A 21408-nucleotide genomic window follows, 5' to 3' on the forward strand; every position below is an offset into this window, starting at 1 on the left:
GGAACCCCTACCATAGGATACAATTCCTACTCTTGAAGTGCTTAACTTCAGCCAGAATTCCATCTAATGTTCATGCTGGATAGCACATTCGTAATAACAAACAGGGGTACTGATTAGTTTGGTGCTTTAATCTGAAACCTATTCAAATACTCTGTATCATTTTAGATTTATGGAAATAAATACAGGCATAGACAAATCTCATGAAGGTTTTTAGAAATGAGCTACATAGACACATTAGCTTTAATAATTCTTAATGATGTTCTTAAAGCCTTACCATCTTTCTGTGCACATCATATCTCTTTAGGAAAGCAAGCCAGTTGGATTTAGTCCTACTTGATAATTAGTGTTCAGTGTTATTTAGCCAAGATTAATTTTGAGTCAGATACAACATATGGAATAATGGATAAGCTTCCATCTAAGTCCAATATTGATACATTATCCTTCCCTTTTGGAGAGTACAATGTTCTAGTAACATCTGATGTGTTCTGAGCACATGCCTACATTTCACTGAGAATTTTTGATAGCTCACAGATGTGGCCCCTTTTGTTAAAGTTTTTTAGAATTTCTGATTCTAGTTCTTCACAAGAAATATCCACATTCACTATCTGTCTGTCTCAAGATTCAGTCTAAAAATACACTTTGAAAAAATTATGACAATATTAACTGGAATATTAACAGTCAGACAAGTCTTCAAAACAGCTTTTAGAAGTTATTCCATGTTTATGTAAGAAATAATTTACTGATATTTTTATGTGTGCATGCATGCATATGTGCACACATATGCAAACTTGGGAAGCTGCTGCTTACAGTGAACACAAGCATAGTCATTATAAAATATTCAACACTTCATACATATCAAATAGCCTGAGATATAGTTACTAGGTCAATCTTTTACAGATCTTGTAAACAGTGTGGTCTGAATGTTATTTTAATTGTAAAGCAGATCTCATTTTTATAGATTACTTGGTCAAACTTACTGAGGTCCGTTTAAGAAGCATATATTTCAGCTAAAATCCTATTCACTGGATATGCAGAAGTAAGACAATGTTATAATCAGCTACGGATACTGGTCAAGGATCATACAAATGGTCCATTTGTCTTTATCTGATTAGTGAAAACTTACATGCTAATTCATAATCTACTGGGAAAGAACTGTTGAACAGTTACATCCGCAAACATCTTTGTATAAAAATCGGTGAAATAAGGAGGAATAATTTTCTAATTCTTCCTTGCAGGGTTTGGGGATCAGTCAGTGACTTGGAGATGGTATTCTAGATTTGGTTTCCAAAACTCCTATTAGTACCAATTAGTGGTGAGAGAAACTGTATTAGAAGTTGGAAGTATTTATTTATTTATTTATTTATTTTAATTCCATTTATATCCCGCCCTATAGAAGTTGCTTCTATAATATGTCTTCCATAGTAACTGCCTCTCCATTGTCAGGTGAAAATATTGCTTGTGTTATAGACTTAAGTACATTTTCCAGATAATTCGAAATAAAACTGATTAAAGTTCAAAATTAGATAAAGAATAACCATTTTTATCGTGTGCATTTTTACATTTTAATTAAATATATTTCTACAAATGTCAGTATTCCACCCCAGGGTAATTCTGTCTGATGAATCTTCTGCTGAAATCTGTCTATAATCTCTATTGCAAGATTAATTTCTTGAAGCAGTCATAAGCAATCAGGTAATAAACTGGAATGGGATCACTGCAAAGAATGTCACGTCATTTTTCTGTTAAATTAAAATTAAATCACTTCTAGAACAAAGACAATGCATTCTGTTCAGTTGCTGCAAACTTCTACCAAAAATGGTTACTTCACATCCATAAAGCAAGGCAAAATGGCCACAATTTGTCAGTGTGGGTACCTGAAGAGAGTCACCCTCCCTTCCAGATCTTATTGGATTGGCAGAAATCACTAATGCAGATGTCCTGAAGAAACCCAGATCCCAAGCCTTATAGAGCAGAGGTCCCCAACCTTTTGGGCACCAGGGACCGGTTATGTGGAGAAAGGTTTTTCCGCGGACTGAAGAGGGCGTAGTTTTGTGTCCTGCCTGCATCCAGCAGATGGGGCTTTGCATGTTTGTGCGGCCCGGTTGCTGGCATGCTGCGGCCCAGTACTCATCCACAGACCGGGGGGCTGGGAACCCCTGTTATAGCATACCCAGAACTTAGCCAATAAACAAGATAGGTCACAAAGTAGCAGTGCTATCTAGGCAAGGTACCCATAACTGACTCAACAAAATTCTGGATCCAGCTTGTAGTAGTAATTAAGGCATCAAGCTAGAAACTGGGAAACTGTGAGTTCTAGTGCCACCTTAGGCACAAAGCCAGCTGGGTGACCTTGGGGCTGTCACTCTCTTTCAGCCTTAGGAAGGAGGGAAGGGTAAAACACGTAAGAAAAACCTTGCCAGGAAAATTGCAGAGACTAAAGCAGGCAGTTTCCAGGAATCCAAACCAACTTGAAAGCACATGCGCATCCTGGAACAGATTTAATAAACCATCAAATTAAACCGAGGTGGATCGTTGCTCGTGTAGCTTAAAACAGCCCTCCTAACCTGGCACTCTCCAGAGGTTTTTAAACAGGCATTCAGAGAATTTCAGCCAGCACAATCAAACACGGATGATTTGGGGGGCTGTAGTTCCAACACATCTGGAGAGGAAATGCTGAAAGACTGTTTTCATAAACTAACTTTTAAAAAAAATAATAAATGCACATGACAGTGATAGCTGTCCAAGAAAATTATCAACGCTTTGCATGTATGAAAAAAAATCAGTGAACAATATTTTCTTTGTGTTCTTTTTTATTCTTTTTCTTTATACACAAAGCCCTTTTGTGTAGTAGTTTCTAATTTTGGTATGTAAATAAGTCCAATATACTAAACAACAATTATTTTTTTCATATACTGTACATACTCAGAAAAGCAGTTTTTTAAAGTTATTCTAGTGTTCAAATCAATGAACCATAACTTAGGGGAATGCCATACACAATTAGCCTTTTGAACTACATGAAAATATCTTTCAGTTAAATCACGTACTTAATGTTTGGGGGGACAAGTGTGATGAAAGGCAGAAAATTCCTAACTAGCATTATGTTAGGAATATTTAGATCGCAGTCAAATAAATATTCTACATAAAGAATAGTCTATTCTATATTAGTTTTTTTAAAAAGCTAATAGTCCATTAATTAATAATACAGGAGGGGCACAAAAGCAAAATACACCCCCTACTCTTCTGTCACATTAATTTTAAACAGTTAGAATGATTGTTTTTCCAGATGGCAGCATTTAATTGGGTTACAATTAAAACATTGTTTTAGAATCAGTTTCACATTTTCTAGGGTACTGACTCACAATTCACCCGCTAGCTGAAATTCATCCACATTATCTCTTTGGGACTCCCAAATAGTCTTGTAAAAATGAACAGTGAAATGGCTCAGCTCTGTTCTTTAATTGCTAAACTCTCTTGTGAGGTGGGCTCTCATACAGCTGAGAATATCACCAAATCCAATTCCTTCCGAGCTAGTCATGGCTACTCTCAAATAATATTACTTTAGAATTGTTTGGTACATCAACATTTGAAAAGAAATTTGGTTCCTTTTCTCCATTTCCACACTTGCTTTACAACAACTATCCAAGCTCAGGATTGTTTCTCTCTGATTGGAATGTTATTGCAACCCAAGAGACTGTTTTGTTCAGAACAAACTTTTGTTCTCTTTGGATTACATCAGAGTTTGGAGAACCAATCTGAGATCTGCAAAGGCCCAGAGAGTTCTTTCTTTGGATTGTAACTAGTGTCAGAAATGGACTGCCAAGCAGATCTATCATATGTTGCGTTTCTGTTTGCACTGAGAATATTTATGGTCCTGGTTCTTGAAGACACATACTAATCCAGTGAATAGAGAATAAAATTTAGTGACCATCACTTTATTTGTATAATTTTTCACAAGCACTGTTCAGTCTGCTTTAGTAGTTTATATACCATCTTTTAAAACCGCTATGAATCACCGTGATGGGGGGAACAGGATAGGGATACTATTACCCATTAACTTGGTCAACAATTCATGTCTTCTTTGGGGTTAATTTCTGTTTTATTACCACATATTGAGCATGCTTCATGCTCATCTTAATCTTTTTCTGCACTTATCATCACTAAAGTGAAAACTACTAAAAGCAAAATTTAATTTTGCCTGAAAAAGTAAGGGGGCATGTGCTGATACTACTGACTGCATGCCACTATGAATACAAATATAATATTTTAATTCTTCTGTGGTTTTGTAAGGCTTAGTACAAATTCCTCCATGTGACGTTCACTTAGATTTCCAAATATCCTCCCATTCAACAGAATTTACTGCAGTTTTTTGAACTGATGGAAATAATGACTGCATTTTGTTCCGAAATTCATTCATCTAAAAAAAAGATAAAGAAATAAATGTAACACCACAGCATCAAATCACAAATTCACTGCATTGCTAGTACTCTCCTTCTTCCCTCTATTTATTTTGAGTAAACATACACACAAAAAAACAAGTTTCTTTATTCACCAGCTAACAGGAACAAAATAATGGATTAATTATTTGGTCTAACTAGGATGTAGTGTATTCCTGTTTGAAACAAATCAAATGAAAGACAAGCAGGTCTATAAATTCTTCTTATAAAAATTATCACTTCTTGTAGTGCATTTAAACTCCTGGCTATAAAGAAATCTGGTTAATGTCATTTATAATAAACATGTATTTTGTTGCATGTTAGCCATGACAAACCATGACAGGGATTTAAAAGTCGCGCAACAGAGAAAATCAGAAAAAAATCTCTAAATTACAAATGAACACAAACTTGGTATTTTAAGTGTTACTCCTGCACTGTTGTCAAAATTAAAGGTCCAACTAATCTCTGATTAGGATTGCCAATTATCAGCTTTGACCGATATACCAACTGTATCCTTTCAAGAATAGTCTAGTTATTTTCGATACATTGGAAACTTACCCTTAGATTATAATGCACTTCGAATGGGACAACCGTTCAGTTGTGCAAACTGTGATGAGTTGGCTAGTGAATTGAGTGCTTATACAAATTACACCTTTTTTGAAGCAACTGCACTGACTGTTAATTAACTAGCAAGTCGAGTTTAAGCTTTTGCTTATGGCATAGAAGACCCTGAACAACTTAGGTCAAGGGGAAGGTCTTACTGCATGTGATCTGAACCACAGAGTAACCAATTGTATGTAGCTTTCCTCTATGGTGGTATCTAACCTTGACACTGGTCCTTCCTCAGATGCTTCTCATAAGATGATTTGGGTGCCTGTTGAATATCTTTCTCTTCATCCAGGCTTTCTCCATAGGAATATGGGCTGAAAGATTTTGTTGTGATTACAGTATTTTAGATTTCTTTTTCTTTTCTTTTTTACCATGTTTGGGAATTTTTATATAGGAAGGGACATCAAAATATATGAAATCATCATCATAATCCAGTTTCCCAGGTATTCTTCAAAAGAAAGGATTTAGTAAGGTCTAATAGAGTGGATTTAGCAGCATCCTTGTTGAAATTCAGGAATTACATTCATGTCAATAGTGAACAAAACAGTGGCTGGAAACTTCATGGATTCTACTCGAAATTGCATAATGGAAGACAGGATATAAGTATAAAGGAATAGGGAACCAATTAGTAATTCATGCTGGAAAGCAAATTAATCTCTCTCTAAAACCCCATTAAAAAGTGAACATTAATTTTATTACATTCTGATGAATCACCAAAAATGGGAACTCCAGCATTATTCTTTAGTTTAGGCTGATGTGAATTATTTGCACCCTACAGAACTTTTTTTCCCCTCATCTCAGTAATTTTAAAGACAACTCTCTGAAGTGAGCTTCACTTTGGAAACTAACATTTTTCTTGTATTATGGAAAGGAGGGAGGGAGGGAGAGAGAGAGAGAGAGAAAGAGAGAAAGAAAGAAAGAAAGAAAGAAAGAAAGAAAGAAAGAAAGAAAGAAAGAAAGAGAGAGAGAGAGAGAGAGAGAAAGAAAGAAAGAGAAAGAAAGAAAGAAAGAAAGAAAGAAAGAAAGAGAAAAAGAAAGAAAGAAAGAAAGAAAGAAAGAAAGAAAGAAGAAAGAAAGAAAGAAAGAAAGAAAGAAAGAAAGAAAGAAAGAAAGAAAGAAAGAAAGAAAGAAAGATCCTAGTTTGTGTCCTTGGGAAAGACACACACACAGAGAACAATTGTGCCTCTTCAAATTGTCAACCTTTTTACCATAAAAGGTAAATAATTATTTTTTCCATTTTTAACCCAACACTCCTTCATCAGCAGATAAATATAAAGGCCGCCAAAGTGTTTTTTATTGCATTCTGCTTTTTAAAACTACATAAGAGAAACAAAGCAGGTGAAGAGAATGCAAACTCTGCTATTACAGATAGATTAAGGCATCTGTTCATACTAGTCTGAATGGGGTAGAAAAGATTCCTGAAATGCTAAGGAATTGCTCTCCCTTCACAAAATTCTGCAGAGACCACATTAGATCTTAGCTACTTGCACTCTATCTCTAGGGTTTGGAGCAGGTGACAACTTTTTTTAACGACACAAACAAAATCAGATGCTAATTAAAATGGAATTAATTAGCCAATTACCTCCTTTTAAGGTAAGCTGTTTAACATAAACCAATGAATGTCAAACCCCAAAGGAAAAATGATCTGCCTTATGAATCTGATTAACCCCTAAGGGGGAAAAAAGTGCTAGGTAGGAATGAGACAGTAACTGAGGCTGTGTCTTCGCTGCTGAAACTCTGCTTGCAGGCTGGTGGATATAACCAAGAATATGCCCTCACACCATTTTAAAAGATTTATGTAGAAAATTAGATACAGGAGGTCCTACCGTAGTCATCTGACACTTGTTACATTAAAAACAGCTATTTTGAATTGTGTCTAGAAAACTTTGGGACACAAACTCATATGCTGGTTCCAGGACAGGATGTGCCATGATCAGAGCTTCTGACTATAGCATGTTTTTCTCCTGCCTAGGTCACTGATGACATCAAAGCTGCATGGAGACCATAATTCCCACAACACTGTTTTAGGATATCAAACAAGTGTTGTGGGAATTATGGTCTCCATGCAGCTTTGATGTCATCAGTGACCTAGGCAGGAGAAAAACATGCTACAGTCATATAGTAGGGCTGTATTATTATTGTCCTTCTCATCTTTCCTATTACCTATTCCTTTAGCATCTTATGACGATCAGCTTTGCTGTTTGTGTTTTATGATTTATGCTGATTGCTTTTATTCAGTATCTTATGACTATCACTGAGTGTTGTATCTTATGATTTATGATGATTGTATTATGTTTATGATCATGATTTATCACCAGGCTCAAGGTTGACTCAGCCTTCCATCCTTCCAAGGTAGGTAAAATGAGGACCCAGATTGTTGGGGGCAATTAAGCTGACTTTGTAAAAATGCCGCTTGGGGGTGTGTGTGAAAGCCCTAATAAGCAGGCATATACATAGAATGAAGGCTACTGCTAAGCTTGTAAGCCGCCCTGAGTCTTCGGAGAAGGGCGGGATATAAATGGAATTAAAATAAAAATAAAATAAAAATAAATAAATCATTTGTTGCTTTTATGTACACTGAAAGTTTATGCACGGGAGACAAATTCCTTGTGTGTATCCAATCACACTTGGCCAATAAAGAATTCTATTCTGCTCTGTTCTATTTGGCATACTTAACACCTGCTCTAGTTTCTTAGCTTTTGAAAACTTTCTGAATTTTTTCCCCATTTTGTTAAAATGTTTTGATTCTTTGATTTTGTACCCTGGGTTACAAAATAGGGGAGGCTGTAAATATAACAAATAAGGTTAAACAATTAATTTCCCTTTTAATTAGACACAGTGGTAGTAGTCAATGCCTTTCTATTCACAGCAGTTCTAAAGGTTAATGAATGTATACAAAACAAAGATGTTATGAATTTTGTCACAAAGACGATATGTTATAAGGTCACGGAATCCCTCCCCATCCTGGTTTGCACCCACCATCTGTTTATGTGCAGTCCTCATTTTTTTTTAAAGATCATAAATATTTTATGACTCATCCTCGCTATAAAATAAATGACAGTATCTGCTTTGCGAAGGCATTACAAAACTGATTTATGAAGACTATCATAATGAAAAGAGTCTTCATTACTTATTTCATGTTGCTTTCTAATTGCCATAGACCACGACAAATTATAAACGCTTTTTGTTTCTTCTTTTTTTATCTTTAACAAAAACATTCGCTAGGTGAGGCAGATAGAGAAATGCCTCTGTGACTGGCAAATGTTACAACTGCAGCTTTAATTAAATACAAAGATACATTGCTTATTTCCTCTGGCTAAAAATAAATTAGGACAATTCTGCTGTAACTGCTGGAAAACTATTACATATTTCTATCAAGTGGTTCTTCTGTTGATATAATGTAGCTATTATCATTGTAGGGCAGCTCAATTAAAACTGGCACAAAGATTGTAAACGATTATGCATGTTCCTTTAACACATTTGTGAAAATCCTTGCAATTAAGACTGCAGTTATTCCGAAAAGGGGGGGGGGAATTCTTTGCTGACTTTTAAGACATAAGAACTTTTGTACAATTCATCTTTCATAGTAAATTTGCAAACAAACTGACCCTGTTCTAAATAGTACAAACATTTCTGGAGAGACAAGGGCTAAGTCAGGAAATGTTGAAGCACAGCAGTTTTACACTTTGGATTTGGTGAATGCTTTATTCTGATCTTAGCAATTCAAGAATCTTGGCAGATTTTGACGCATGTTCTTGTCTTTTACAAAAGCAAAAAAAAAAACACCCTATGCTATGCTTTTTTTGAGTAGAAAAGCCGTAGTGTACTTGTATCCTTTATTTTCTTTTTTTTCTCATTGCCATCTGTTCCTATATACCACAAATTGTACTTTTGCCATACAATACAACATACAGGTAGTCCTCGACTTACAAGCATTCATTTAGTGACCATTCAAAGTTACAACCCTCTGGTCATGTGATCAAATTCCGGACACTTGGGAACTGGCATATGTATTTATGACGGTTGCAGAGTCCCAGGGTAGTATGATCTCCTTTTGCGACCCTCTGACAAGCAAAGTCACTGGGAAAGCCAGATTCACTTAACAACTATGTTACTAACCTTTTGAAATGACTCATTCAACAACTGTGGCAAAAAAATGAGGTAAAACTCAACAACTGTCTTGGAAATTTTGGGGTCAATTGTAGTCATAAGTTGAGGACCACCTGTACCATGTTAGAGAAAAACTATTTTCACCTAAGCTAATCATTAAATAAACCAAATAGACCAAGAGAAAAAACATAACCAAGAGACAGAAAGAATTATCCAATTTAAAAGCCAGTAAATTAAAGCATTCTTGTAAAAGAATTGCTTTCAAATGCCGGAAAAGAAGGGTAGAAGAATACAGATTTGCTTCTCAAAGAGGAAATTCCATGTTTCAAGAAGTGGAGCAGGGAAAGTTCTCAGCTACTTTGCATCAGATGTTCCTTAGCAAACAATACCATTGTGTACCTCTCATTAACAGATCGTTAAAGCTAGGCAGATGTACACCATAGAAGAACTCTAAGGAAAATCAACATCTTGTCATAAACAGAAGTAGCCAATATCCACACTAAGGGAATCACATGATCTCAACATCTTGCTGCCAAAAAGGACTTGACGGAGATGGCATTCTTGACTAGCTAGAACTTCTGAGACATCTTCTAGCGTGGCACTGTGTTTAGTGAAGAAGCAATGGATGTGGTAATGACCAGATCTAATCATAAAAGGATTAAGTAGTTGCACTAGCAAAGTTGAGGAAAAGCAGTCTATAGCCCGCATCACAATACTGGATAGAAAAACTGAGTGCATGGTCATTCCAGACTTGTGAACTCAATCTGGCACAGAGAATATATAATAGTTCTAGATTTACATCATGATCCTGGTCCAGATGTATTTTAACCTATAGCATCTTCTTCTTTTTTAGAACATTTTCATCTTCTTTCGTTTGAAACAGAAAATTGGTTAAACAGGTCTATGATTTCCCATCGTTTCAGCATCTACTCCCAAGGCAATTTAGTATAAAGTGCACACTTTTTAAAGTTTTATATCTAGTTCATATCCTGATTTATTAAAGTTCTGAATATTGAAAATGCAACATTTTTTCAGTTATGTTACCTTGTATGAGATGATAAAGAAAAACAATGCATCAAAATCTAAAAGGGGAAAAAAAACTGTGAAGCTATTTCTCCTTTTGCCAGCAGATGTAGCTGTAGTGCAACAAAGGTCTTTCTAAGGCATTTCCTTCAACTGCATCCAAGATAAATTCCTGGATCATTGCTTGTTTTTATTTTTCATTTTAATGAAAGTCTTAATTTTCCTAGCAAGATTTATTTTACGAAAGGCTACTTAATGATAATGCACACAATGCTCCATCTCTGAAGGTCCTAGACTATCTAAGTCAATCAGAACACCTACAGTTATTCTATCCATTCTAACATTTGTGCCAACAATGTTGATGACTAATGTCTTTAGGGGTTGGGCTGGGGACCATTCCAATTTTCTCTCTCATTACATTTTGGTTTAAACAGCTTTTTAATCATCATGACTCATAATGTAGCTACTGAATATGATTGCTAAATGTCTTCTGGTAGCCAAATTATTTTTTTTCATAATCCTACCTCCATCTGACAGACGGTCAATTTTTTTTTCCATTCCATTTATATCCCGCCCTTCTCCGAAGACTCAGGGCGGCTTACAAGCTTAGCAGTAGCCTTCATTCTATGTATATGCCTGCATATTAGGGCTTTTTCACACACACCCCAAGCGGCATTATTACAAAGTCAGCTTAATTGCCCCCAACAATCTGGGTCATGCTAGCAGTTACTAGCATAGCTGACTCAGGAATTCTGGGAGTTGAAGTCCATGAGTCATAAAAGAGCCGAGGTTGCCTACTCCTGGCCTATCCATTTGGGGCCAACAACATTCATTCCCAAAGCACCTGTAGCTAACCACCATAATCTATGTGTTAAGTGTAAAACCTTGCATGCAATCATCTCACTTTTTTTAGATTCACAGGACAAATAAAACAAATACTATACTAATAACATAGCCATGTGAAGAGTTAAATACAGTACAATCTTCCAGGTACTGCTCAACCACACTTTCCAGAAGCCCCATCCATTGTAATGATGGGATTTGCAGTTCAACAACATCTAAAGCACCACAGACTCTTCACCCTTAATCTGAGTTGTGCACAAATGGCTATGATTTGACGGTGGGGAACATCCTGCAGAAGTATGTAAAAGTGGTGTACCCAGAATTTAAGGATAATCCTTTTTTCTGTTCCTGAATCCTATCTGATTTTTCTCTATTTTTTGCAATAACTTCACCTTTGCAATTATTTTACAGTTTCACCTATACACTCTCACATTCCCATATAGCAAGGACATTTCTAGGTGATGTTATTCTATTATTCTGTCAAGTATTATTTAGATGAACCAATTTAAAAAGTAAATGTACACATTTATCTGAGTTAAAAAAATACAGAAGTAGCATGCCACTGTGGTTTTGGGGATTCAAAAAACAATTCTCAGTCTATCGTCCAAGTAATATGTCCTACCCAGTTTCCTGAGTTCAAAAGAAACTTTAATAAACCAATATCCTGTAGACGTTATTTAATATGATTTTATAAAAATCAACATTATTACTAAAGTAGCCAAACCAGTCAGTGATAGTTTCAAACTCAACTGAAGTAAAAATATCTCTTTGTAACATAACTAAAAATCAGCAATATGGAGCTAAAAGAAATCCACTGGAGGTTATTTTTATCTTTCTTTGCCTTGCTTCAGATTGTTGTTACTATTCCAACATTTGAAAAATGTGGCAAAAATATTGCTCAAGATAAAAGAAGTGGACAGATTGTGCTGTTCCCACATTTCAGAGTACCAGAGAAGAATGAAAGTATTTCAATTGGGCAGAAAGTGTATCCTAATGGCTCATTCCCATAGATTACAGAAACTCAGTGCTATCAAATTATGCCATGTTCCTATATATCACTCAGTTGTCAATGCTATGAGATGGAGGAGCATGTAATTGTTTAAAAAAATAAACCAAACTCTGCAAAAGGATGTTTTTTTATAAGAATATTTTTTTCATTTGCAAAATAGTAGTCTGAATCTTGCAGCTGCTGTTATATTCCCCTGAGAACTAAACGATTACTACTAATAAATGTATAAGCCTTTATAAGCAGATACTAGATAAAATATTCTGTATTGCTAGCAACTGCCTCCCTCTCCAAGGGCTACTACAAAATTTAAATTTCAGTTCTTGTTTTAAAAAAGAATTTTGAACCATGTATTGGTAATTACAGCTACCAGATCTACACAATCAAAATGCAGATGGCCACTAGATGGTATCAGTTTTCTAACTTTCTTGCCATTTAGTGATCCAGATTTTTATAGGCCCAATTTGGTTGCCCCGATACAATAAACATTAGTAGTGTAGTAGTTCTACATACTGCACTGCAAGGTGGTGAGGGTGGGGGAATAAACTGCCTCGAAAACATATTATTTATGGAAACCTATCTCACTTAATAGATCTGTCTTTTTTTAGATTTGAACTTGAAGCTTTCTGTGAAACAAAGAGGCTACAAAATACAGGGTTATCTTTTTACAATATGTAACCTGGGACACTGTTCCCAGGCAAGCTTGCTTTGAAAAACTGTGTCTAGTTATCCTTATTTATCTTCTCCTATTAGCTGGTGAACAACTTAGGAAGTGACCAGCAAGAATCAAGTTAGTATGGTGTTCAAAATATGTTACTCTTAAACAAATCAGGAATTGTAAGCCAACTTTCTGATTGTTGGCCATTACAAGAAGGAAAACGCTAAACCAAGATGGACCTTGGCTTCATCCAGCAGGGGTGTGCTTAACCACTTATGTGGAGAAAGAGCAAAAGCCTTTTGTATGAATCAATTCTCATTACCTAAATATAAAGAACACATCATGCTAAACCATAGTTTATTGAATAAATCACTATTACCTGGATTCTTACTTTGTAGTAAATCATAAACAGGATGAGGTGGGGGGGAGTGTTGATTGGAGGAGGATATTTATCCTGGATGTTTAAGCTTACTATATTGTAGGACTTCTGTTATTGTAACCCACCAGGAGTCTAGAAAGATCTGTGGCATACTAATTTCATAAATAAGCAAACAAATCATAATAGCAGCATTCACATACTTAACCTAGCCCTCCCAAACACCATAGCTTCCTGCAGTGGACTCACCAAGTTGCAATTAAAACAAACAAATCTCAACTCTATACATATTTAACTATTTTTCCATATTTATCCTTTTTTAAAATCTAATTTCATTCATCTACTTTCACAGGTTTGCCTCTTTGTGGGCGACTGCTGGTTCTTCATTTTATTGAGCAACCCATTCAAATATACACTGTGAGCCCCCAGGAGTGGGGTTTATACAGTTCAATATTCTCACTAATTTTCCCCTAAAAAAGGATTCACACATACAAGGCTGCCTACATAAATAAAAATGTGTAAGTGCTTATTGAACTTATGGAATTTCTAAAGCACCAAAGCATGCAACATTAATTGAAGATACTTACATTGTGAACACCCAAAGCCTTCCAGATAGCAAAGCTGATCAATGCAACTCCACTCCAAGCATAGAGTGAGCCCCATCCAAGGGCCCGTAAAGCAAGGGAAGAGCCACTTTCTGGCAAAGCTGCTGTGGCAATTACACCCTAGAATAATATATATTTTAAGTGATGGAAAACAGATTACTGTGTACTTATATAAACAAAAAGCACTGAGGAATTCATATAATGATAATATTAACTTTGCCCTATGAGTATGTAAATGCTCTTAATTTCTCCACTAATACCACTAAACATTATGGTTACAGGAGAGGAATATATGTATTCCTTCTTCTAAAATATCCTTTAAAGATCTGTTAATACACACATGGCAATTAAAGCATATCAACATATCAATATCTCAGTCATCCCGGTCATGGTTGTCTCAAAGGTGCTTTTTCAAAAGGCAACTGGACTTTGGTTTTCCTTGAAGACGTTCGCTTCTCATCCAAGAAGCTTCATCGCCGATGAAGCTTCTTAGTTGAGAAGCGAAACATCTTCAAGGAACAACAAAGTCCAGTTGCCTTTTGAAAAAGCACCTTTGAGACTATCATCATGTAAGTTTCCAATTTCTTTTACAGGACCATTAATAAACTATATGTTTTAAAGACAGATAAATATGGGCCAGCATTCATAAATGTATGGTCCATGAATGTTTTTATTCTCAGCAGCTTTCTCAACAGATAAATAACTTTACCAGAACTTTAAGTAACTTAAAGAGTTATTAAAGAGAGCCAACCTCCAAAGGTACTATAGGTACACAATTGGGAGATCTGGTCAGAGTAACACAAATTACCAAACTAGGTTACTGTTACACTGTCTGATATTGATATTGCTATTTTAAATGTTTATTTTATTATTTGTTGAACCTTTTCGTAGATGCCCCTCTCCTCTGTAAACAAAATCCCAGCAATTGATTTTGTTATATATAGGATAAGACTTCAGAGACAACACATTGAAGAAAGTTTTCAATTTTTTTATCATGATAAGAGAGAGTTAAAATGAAAGATATTGTGGGAATTTCTGCAAAAACGAATGCCTCAGAAGAACGATAATGGAAAACTGCTGACCTGGGCTTATTAGCTCAGGAATGTCTGCTCATGAGAGAACTCCTTGAGGGAATAAAATACTCAGATAACTGTGTCATTCATAGTAAAAAGCTGTCATATGATCTACACAAAAACTATTTAGAACCTTAAAGAGAAGTGTTGAAAAAATGGCTGGAAAAAGACATTTTGGACTTTTCCCTAGTGGTACAGAAAAGACTTCATTGATAAAAGGAGCCGCTATTTTAAGAGAGTTTTGGTCACATATGCTTGTTATTGTTTGCCTGTAGGGCTTTATTTTTTAAAAAATCAACTTCTGTTCTTCATATAAGAATACCACTTAGCACAATACTTGACCTTCCCCCCAAATATGTATAATTTAGTAACATTACTTTGAAAGCTTGCTTTGCTCAATAATGGCAGGTCATGGGCAGAAACATTATAGGGAAAAAAATCTAACGTTAACCTCTTATGTACCTATTTTGGGCTATTTAGACAGGGGTCTTCAAACTTGGCCCTTTTGTGACTTGTGGACTTCAACTTCCAGAATTCCTCAGCCAGGCATGTTTTCCAGCCAGGCATGTCCCTAAAGTTTCAGCACCCGGCGTATAAGACGACCCCTGACTTTTGAGAAGATTTTCATGGGTTAAAAAGTTATCTTATACGCCGGAAAATACGGTAAATGGTTAGGCATTGCCTTTCTCCTAGATGTGAGAGAATGACTGGTCTAAATCACCCTGTTGGCTTTGTGCCTAAAATGACTAGAAGCCAAGGTGTCCCAGTTTCTAGTCAGTGTGTTTAACCACTACACCAAACTGACTTTCAGTCTGGAAATTAATTGCAATAGTAGTAAAATAACATTAGTTTTCTGCTAATCAAAAAAATATACCATTCATCATATAATTTATATAAAGTGTCGAACAATATTTAAATGATCGTTAATTATATCCCATCCTCCATGATAATTAACTTCCCAAAACAGGATATAAGCAATATATACCATTATAAATAAAGTACAATCTATGGTATTTAATCATTCTCATAAGGCCACTGGTGGTAATAACTATGAAAGAGTTGTGGTAGAGTGGAAAGAAAAGACAGAATTTCTGTTTTAGTTTGGAATTCAGAACTCAGTACACAATTTCACTGCACTTTCAACACCTGAATCTGAAACCATCTTTTTCAGCAGCAAACCTGGTTGCTATAAGCAGAGCTTAGTGAATTGGAATTCACAGGGCACAAGGCATTGATATTCTTATAAAAAAACTAGGTTCCAATGAACTTGATCAGTGTCTGGGCAGGAAATGTTCTCAGAAGTTTTTGTACATACCTCATGGTGGGGAAAAAACAGGATATTAATTTAGTAAATTTTGGGGGGGGGGAATCTATGTTACAGTGACATCAATAATATAGGACTGGATTTCTGGAATGATATTTGAACTCCGGCTAATAATAATAAATAACAATCATTGTTCTATTTATCATGCTTAATCTTACAAAGATCTGTATTCTACCCAGAAATCAGAGTTCAACAAAATATCTCATGGTTCAATGTTTGGGAGATTGTAACTTTAGACTTACCCTTGTTTGTTCCATTTATTTCAGCTTTCATTTTTAACTATATTTTTTGTGAAATTTCCCCCCCCCAAAAAAAAATCTGTTCTATTAGCAGGCATCTACAGCACTGTACCCTATCATATATCATCTTGTACGATATATCTATATTGCACCACGATTATTATTTCATTCTGACATACTTTTGAACTATCAGAACTGCACAAGAAGTTCAAATAAACTAACCTTATTGAACCAGTTGGGACTTTTCTTCTTTGTCACAGCAAGTGTCATACCAAAACCTGCTAGCATTCCTGCAGTAGCGACACTAGCAAGGAAAAGACCACCTGCCAACAGATAGAAAGCAAGGAAAAATTAAATTATCAGATCCATTTTATAGCATCATGAAAAACGGAGATCCATAAAGCTCTTTTTGAAGCAAAAGCCGTTGAGTGCTGTCTAGAAGAAAAACTATCAATCTCACAGTTGCCAAAATATGCATGTGATCACTTATTTATTATAAGTGCACAGGTTAAAACCCACAGAACGAAAGAAGATATAGCAACTGGAATTGGTATTCCAACTGGCAAGAAGATGGGCTTAAGATACAGAAGAATCTTGACAGACTTGAACATTGAGTGCTATCTAACAAAATGAAATTCAATGGTGAAAAAAATAAGGTTCTACATTTAGACAAGAAAAACCAAATACACAGGTATAGTACAGGTGATACTAGGCTCAATAGTACTAATTGTGGGAGGCATCTTGGAGTCCTAGTCCATCTTGGTTTCTGGAACTGTTTATGTCTAATTTAATGAAAAGAAGAAACAGGGGTGACATGATAGCAGTATTCCAATGTTTGAGGGGCTACCACAAAGAGGGGGTCAAATTATTTTCCAAGTACCAGAGGGCAGGACAAGAAACAATGGTTGGCAATGGTTGACCAAAGAGAGAACCAAACAATGGTTGACCAAAGAGAGAACCAACCTAGGATTAAAAAGAAACTTCCCAAAAGTGAGAACAATTAACCAGTGGAACAGCTTGCCTTCAGAAATCATGGGTGCTCCATCACTGGAAGTTTTTAAGAAGAGACGAGACGGTCTCTTGTCTGAAATGGTATAGGTTCTCCTGCTTGAGCAGGGGTTCGACTAGAAGACCTCCAAGGTCCCTTCCAGGTCTATTCTAATTCTAATTCTCCAAAGCACCTGAAAGCAGGACAAGAAGCAATGGATGGAAACTAATCAAGGAGAGAAGCAACCTAGAACTAAGGAGAAACTTCCTGACAGTTAGAACAATTAACCAGTGGAACAACCTGCCTCCAGAAGCGGTGAATGCTCCAACACTGGAAGTTTATAAGAAGAGACTGGCCAGCCATTTGTCTGACATCACAGAGGGTTTCCTGCCTGAGCAGAGGGTTGGACTAGAAGATTTCCAAGATCCCTTCCAGGTCTGTTATTCTGTTAATTAGCACAAAGTGGCTTTTAAAATCTCCAGATTGTTTGGGAGATTATGTAAAGTGGCTGTCCCAAGTATGTTCATGGTACAAATTCTGAGTGCAAAAGTGTGAATGTAGAATGTGTCTGGCTTTCTACACCTATTAATAAACAAAACAACTTTTGTCTGGGAGAAAAAACAGTAAGAAGTATAATTAAATAATAACCTAGCACCTAGTGGTTTTGGTGCCATTACTACACATTACTACCACTAGTTTCTTTCTCTGAAGTAAAAACCATCAGAGAAAACCATAATTTTCAATCCATAAGACTGTCCCATTGAGCAGCTGAGACTGCCATTTGAGTGTCTTTATATCAGAAGAACTAGTGTTACAGATTATTTGGTGATCTTTCTTATTTTATGAGAACAGCCTTTCCTTAGAAAAGAGGTATATGTTGATCTCACTAGTTCACCCATTAAAGTGTATCACTGCACAATCAACAGTTTGCCTGTGATTAAAGACAGTCATCCAAGGGAAAAATCCACCCAACTTTCTACTGTGCCTGCATCTGGAGTGTAAAAGACACTGACAGTATTTGCATGTCCATAAGATGGTTGCACACAAAACAAAATCTTCATCTATCTCCCAAAGAAAGCGTTCCATCATATCTTTCAAAATGAAGATCAGGTGTTTATTTTTAATTTTACTTCTGTCTCTATTTTTCACACTGTGTACCTAATTACTGTTTGTTTATTTTGGTCAATTAAGCTAACACAGATTTATCTAGTTCTAAGCTTCTTGAAGAAGAAAGTTTGCCCTTCGGAATTCAATAATGTGCCACATGTTCTAATAATATTCATATGTAGGAATAAATCAAATGCCCAATTAAATTAGAGGCACTGTTTTTTTGTGGATGAAAATGCTTTCATTAATATAGCAAACGTTACAACACAGCTCTCTCTAATCATGAGCCACAATTTAATGCTCTAAAATAAGTTTGCAAACTACTCAAGCATTCGCATCTTCTTCAGCTGTTTCTTAAGAATAAAAGGTAAACTGAAGCTTGACACCTTTCCCTTAATTTTCATAATCGCTGGCAACAAAAGAGGGAGTTTTGAAAACCAAAATATTATATACCTGGAGGGTTCCAGATTCAGGGAGCCTCGTAAAATGCGTGCACACACACACATACACACACACACACAAACTTTTTCTCCCTTTCCTTCCTCATCTCATTAAAGATACGACATACAACCGACAATCTTTGCTGGCATGGCAAGTTTCTAGTTGTTTTGGAACTGTTGGTGAGACCGTTAAAAGTCGTTGGCGCTGTTTGAATATGTTCTACCAGCAGCAAGATCTGACTGCTGGCCTAGTGATGGATTGTATTGCAAATCAGGGCTGTTTCGAGAGGAGGAGAGGACCTGGAGCTTATGGAGCGAAGAAACTGGATGAGGCTGTCGGCAGGCCCAGAAGAAGAGAGAGAGGCTTTTGGAGGAGTTGGTGGCAGCAGCAGCAGCGTGCTCCAGGGGCAAAAAGAAGCAAGGCCTCTTTAAGGAAAAGGTGGAAGAGTCAGGATCAGAAAAAGGAAAGAAGGCGAGGTTGTCAGAATACAAGCTAACTTGAGGGCTAATCCACATGGAGCCCCATTTCCACCTGTCCTGTTTGCCATCGTTCACTCCCTAGAGACTAAAATGGACAATGTGAAATCTGAGCAGGCCACGACGAACAAGAAGTATATATCGGAGGTGGTGACCCTTTGAGAGCTGTATGCAACGAAATTTCATTTTGATGTTTGCCGATTGGTGTACATTCAAAGTGACAATAAAGTTATCATCATCATCATGAACGTTACACTATCAAAAGCAGTAGACATCCCATGGTCTCCCGATAACGTCTGGGTAGGACGTCTGCGCTTCTTAGACATCTGGTTGTTACTGAAACAGATTTTAATGAAAAGAAATCAGGTTTCGCGTGAGATGTGGTTGAATCCCTGAAACACGTGCAGCAATGAAGTAGCGGGACGCTCGCTGTGCAAAAACTGCTCCTTGAGGATACCACAGGAGGACGTTGCCTAATTCCCGCCCGATCCAGAAGTTAAGAGCTGGGCTTCAAAAACTCAGGAACACACACACACACACACACACACACACACACACACACACCTTTCAATTCGGCCACCTCGCGTCCCCAGAGCTGCCATTTATTCATAACTTAGCCGCTGACAGCAACCTTTGATGGCGAAACGTCGCCGTCGCTGCTCGTCCTCTGTCCGGCTCGTGTCGAGATCAGAGCTCCCCGAAGCCTGAAGCGTTCGCGTATCGGCTACCCCGAAAAGGGGACCCCGCGCATCTGCTTCTGGGGCAAGCGGCCCCATGTTGGGAAGAACTCCAGGGCCTGGCAGGGAAGAAGCTACCCGGATGGAGATGCGGCTGGAGGCGGACTCGCGCCTTTGTGCTGCCGGGATCAGCCGCGGAAACGAGGAGAGCGATTGCAGCGCCTCCGCGATCTGGGGGCTGCTTTTTGCCGGGCGGAGGGTGGGAGTTTTATCCTCGAAGCTCGGGCTGTGGTTAGGTTCGGAGTTGGCGGAAGGGTAGACAATAAATTCCAGTTGGAATTTAGAGGGCCCCACTCCAAGTGTAAGTGGCGTAGCTAGATTGAAGGAGGTCCTCCAAAATCAGTGGGTGGGCTAAAAAAGCGCTTCTTCTAGAGACACGTGTTAAATATTTCGGGATAACCTGCACCACTTTGTAAAGAATTGAGCCTCCTGCAGCAGTTATACTTACCACGACCAACATTTTTTAAAAATACGTGAATTACCTTGGATGAATCGAATTATGAATACAAAAGTATTTGAGATCAAGTTCTGAGTCTGAATTGGGTACCTAAGGTTTTTAAGACAGGCCAGGCCCGGCCAACATGCTCTACATGCCAATTTCTATGAACTTAAGTATTATGAATGCAGTACAAAAGGACAAGGGATGGCAAGTGTAAGGAGCTTCCCCATCACCATCCCTTCAAGGCTCAGGCATTTTACAGGTTTTTCTTTGTGAATATAATCCAAATTTTGATTGCACTTCCATCATCTCTCTAATAAGATGGGCAGATTGTCCCTTGGTCCTGAGGCTGATGCTCGGTCTTTTGTAGTTGCGGGTAAAAGAAGTCACACGTAGGGTACATCCTCTTAGTGTCTAGGTATGAAGGAGTTCTGATCTGAAAAAACACAGCTTACGAACATTTTCTGGTGAAACAGTTGAGTATTTCCCACTTTATTTGTAATATATCCAGGATAGAAAACTTAGTTTCTCTGAGTGATTGTTTACTTCTATCAGTCTTGCAAGGTAGGTCAGGAAGTCAACTCCACAGAAAAATTAAAACTATTTATTGAGATTAGCTATAATTATATGTACATATATAAAATCATATATTAATATATGATATATGATAATATGATTATGTATGTATGCACGTATGTAGGTATATAGATAAATAGATGTAGAGATAGATTTAGATTATAGATATAGATATATGCTTCTGTCTGCCCTGCTAGGTAGGCCAGGAGACTTTTATTGAGATTAGCTAGATTAGTCTCCTGGCCTACCTAGCAGGACAGACAGAACTATACAATCTCAGAGAAACTAAGTTTTCTGTCCTGGTTATATTACAAATAAAATGGGGAAAATTCAACTGTTTTACCA

General features: G+C 36.9%; 1 protein-coding gene across 2 annotated transcripts; it reads right to left on the reverse strand.

Moving 5' to 3' along the window:
* Positions 1-2802: 2802 nt before the first annotated feature.
* TMEM242 (transmembrane protein 242) lies at positions 2803-20148 on the reverse strand. 2 transcript variants are annotated; one of them, XR_014490666.1, is made up of 5 exons: positions 19943-20148; positions 16522-16622; positions 13646-13783; positions 13062-13213; positions 2803-4414 (listed from the first exon to the last, which is right to left on the reverse strand). XR_014490666.1 is itself a non-coding variant. In XM_083348126.1 (4 exons), the coding sequence occupies exons 1-4, from the start codon at positions 20085-20087 to the stop codon at positions 4316-4318; spliced, it is 483 nt and encodes a 160-aa protein (XP_083204252.1). In that variant the 5' UTR covers positions 20088-20148; the 3' UTR covers positions 2803-4315. The 2 variants fall into 2 exon arrangements, 1 of the variants encoding a protein (XP_083204252.1); XM_083348126.1 differs by lacking the exon at positions 13062-13213.
* Positions 20149-21408: the final 1260 nt, after the last annotated feature.

The sequence above is a fragment of the Vipera ursinii genome (genome assembly GCF_947247035.1).
Source record: "Vipera ursinii genome assembly, chromosome: 1".
NCBI classification, from domain to species: domain Eukaryota; kingdom Metazoa; phylum Chordata; class Lepidosauria; order Squamata; family Viperidae; genus Vipera; species Vipera ursinii.

Bases quoted from the DNA above. Each gene is read 5' to 3' on its own strand.
- TMEM242 (XM_083348126.1), bottom strand. From the start codon at position 20,087: ATGGGGCCGCTTGCCCCAGAAGCAGATGCGCGGGGTCCCCTTTTCGGG. The intron at 16,623-19,942 runs GTTGCTGTCAGC...ATCTGTTGGCAG, and splicing joins GCGACGTTTCGCCATCAAAG to GTGGTCTTTTCCTTGCTAGT. The intron at 4,415-13,645 runs GTAAGTATCTTC...TCTTTTTTTTAG, and splicing joins AGGCTTTGGGTGTTCACAAT to ATGAATGAATTTCGGAACAA.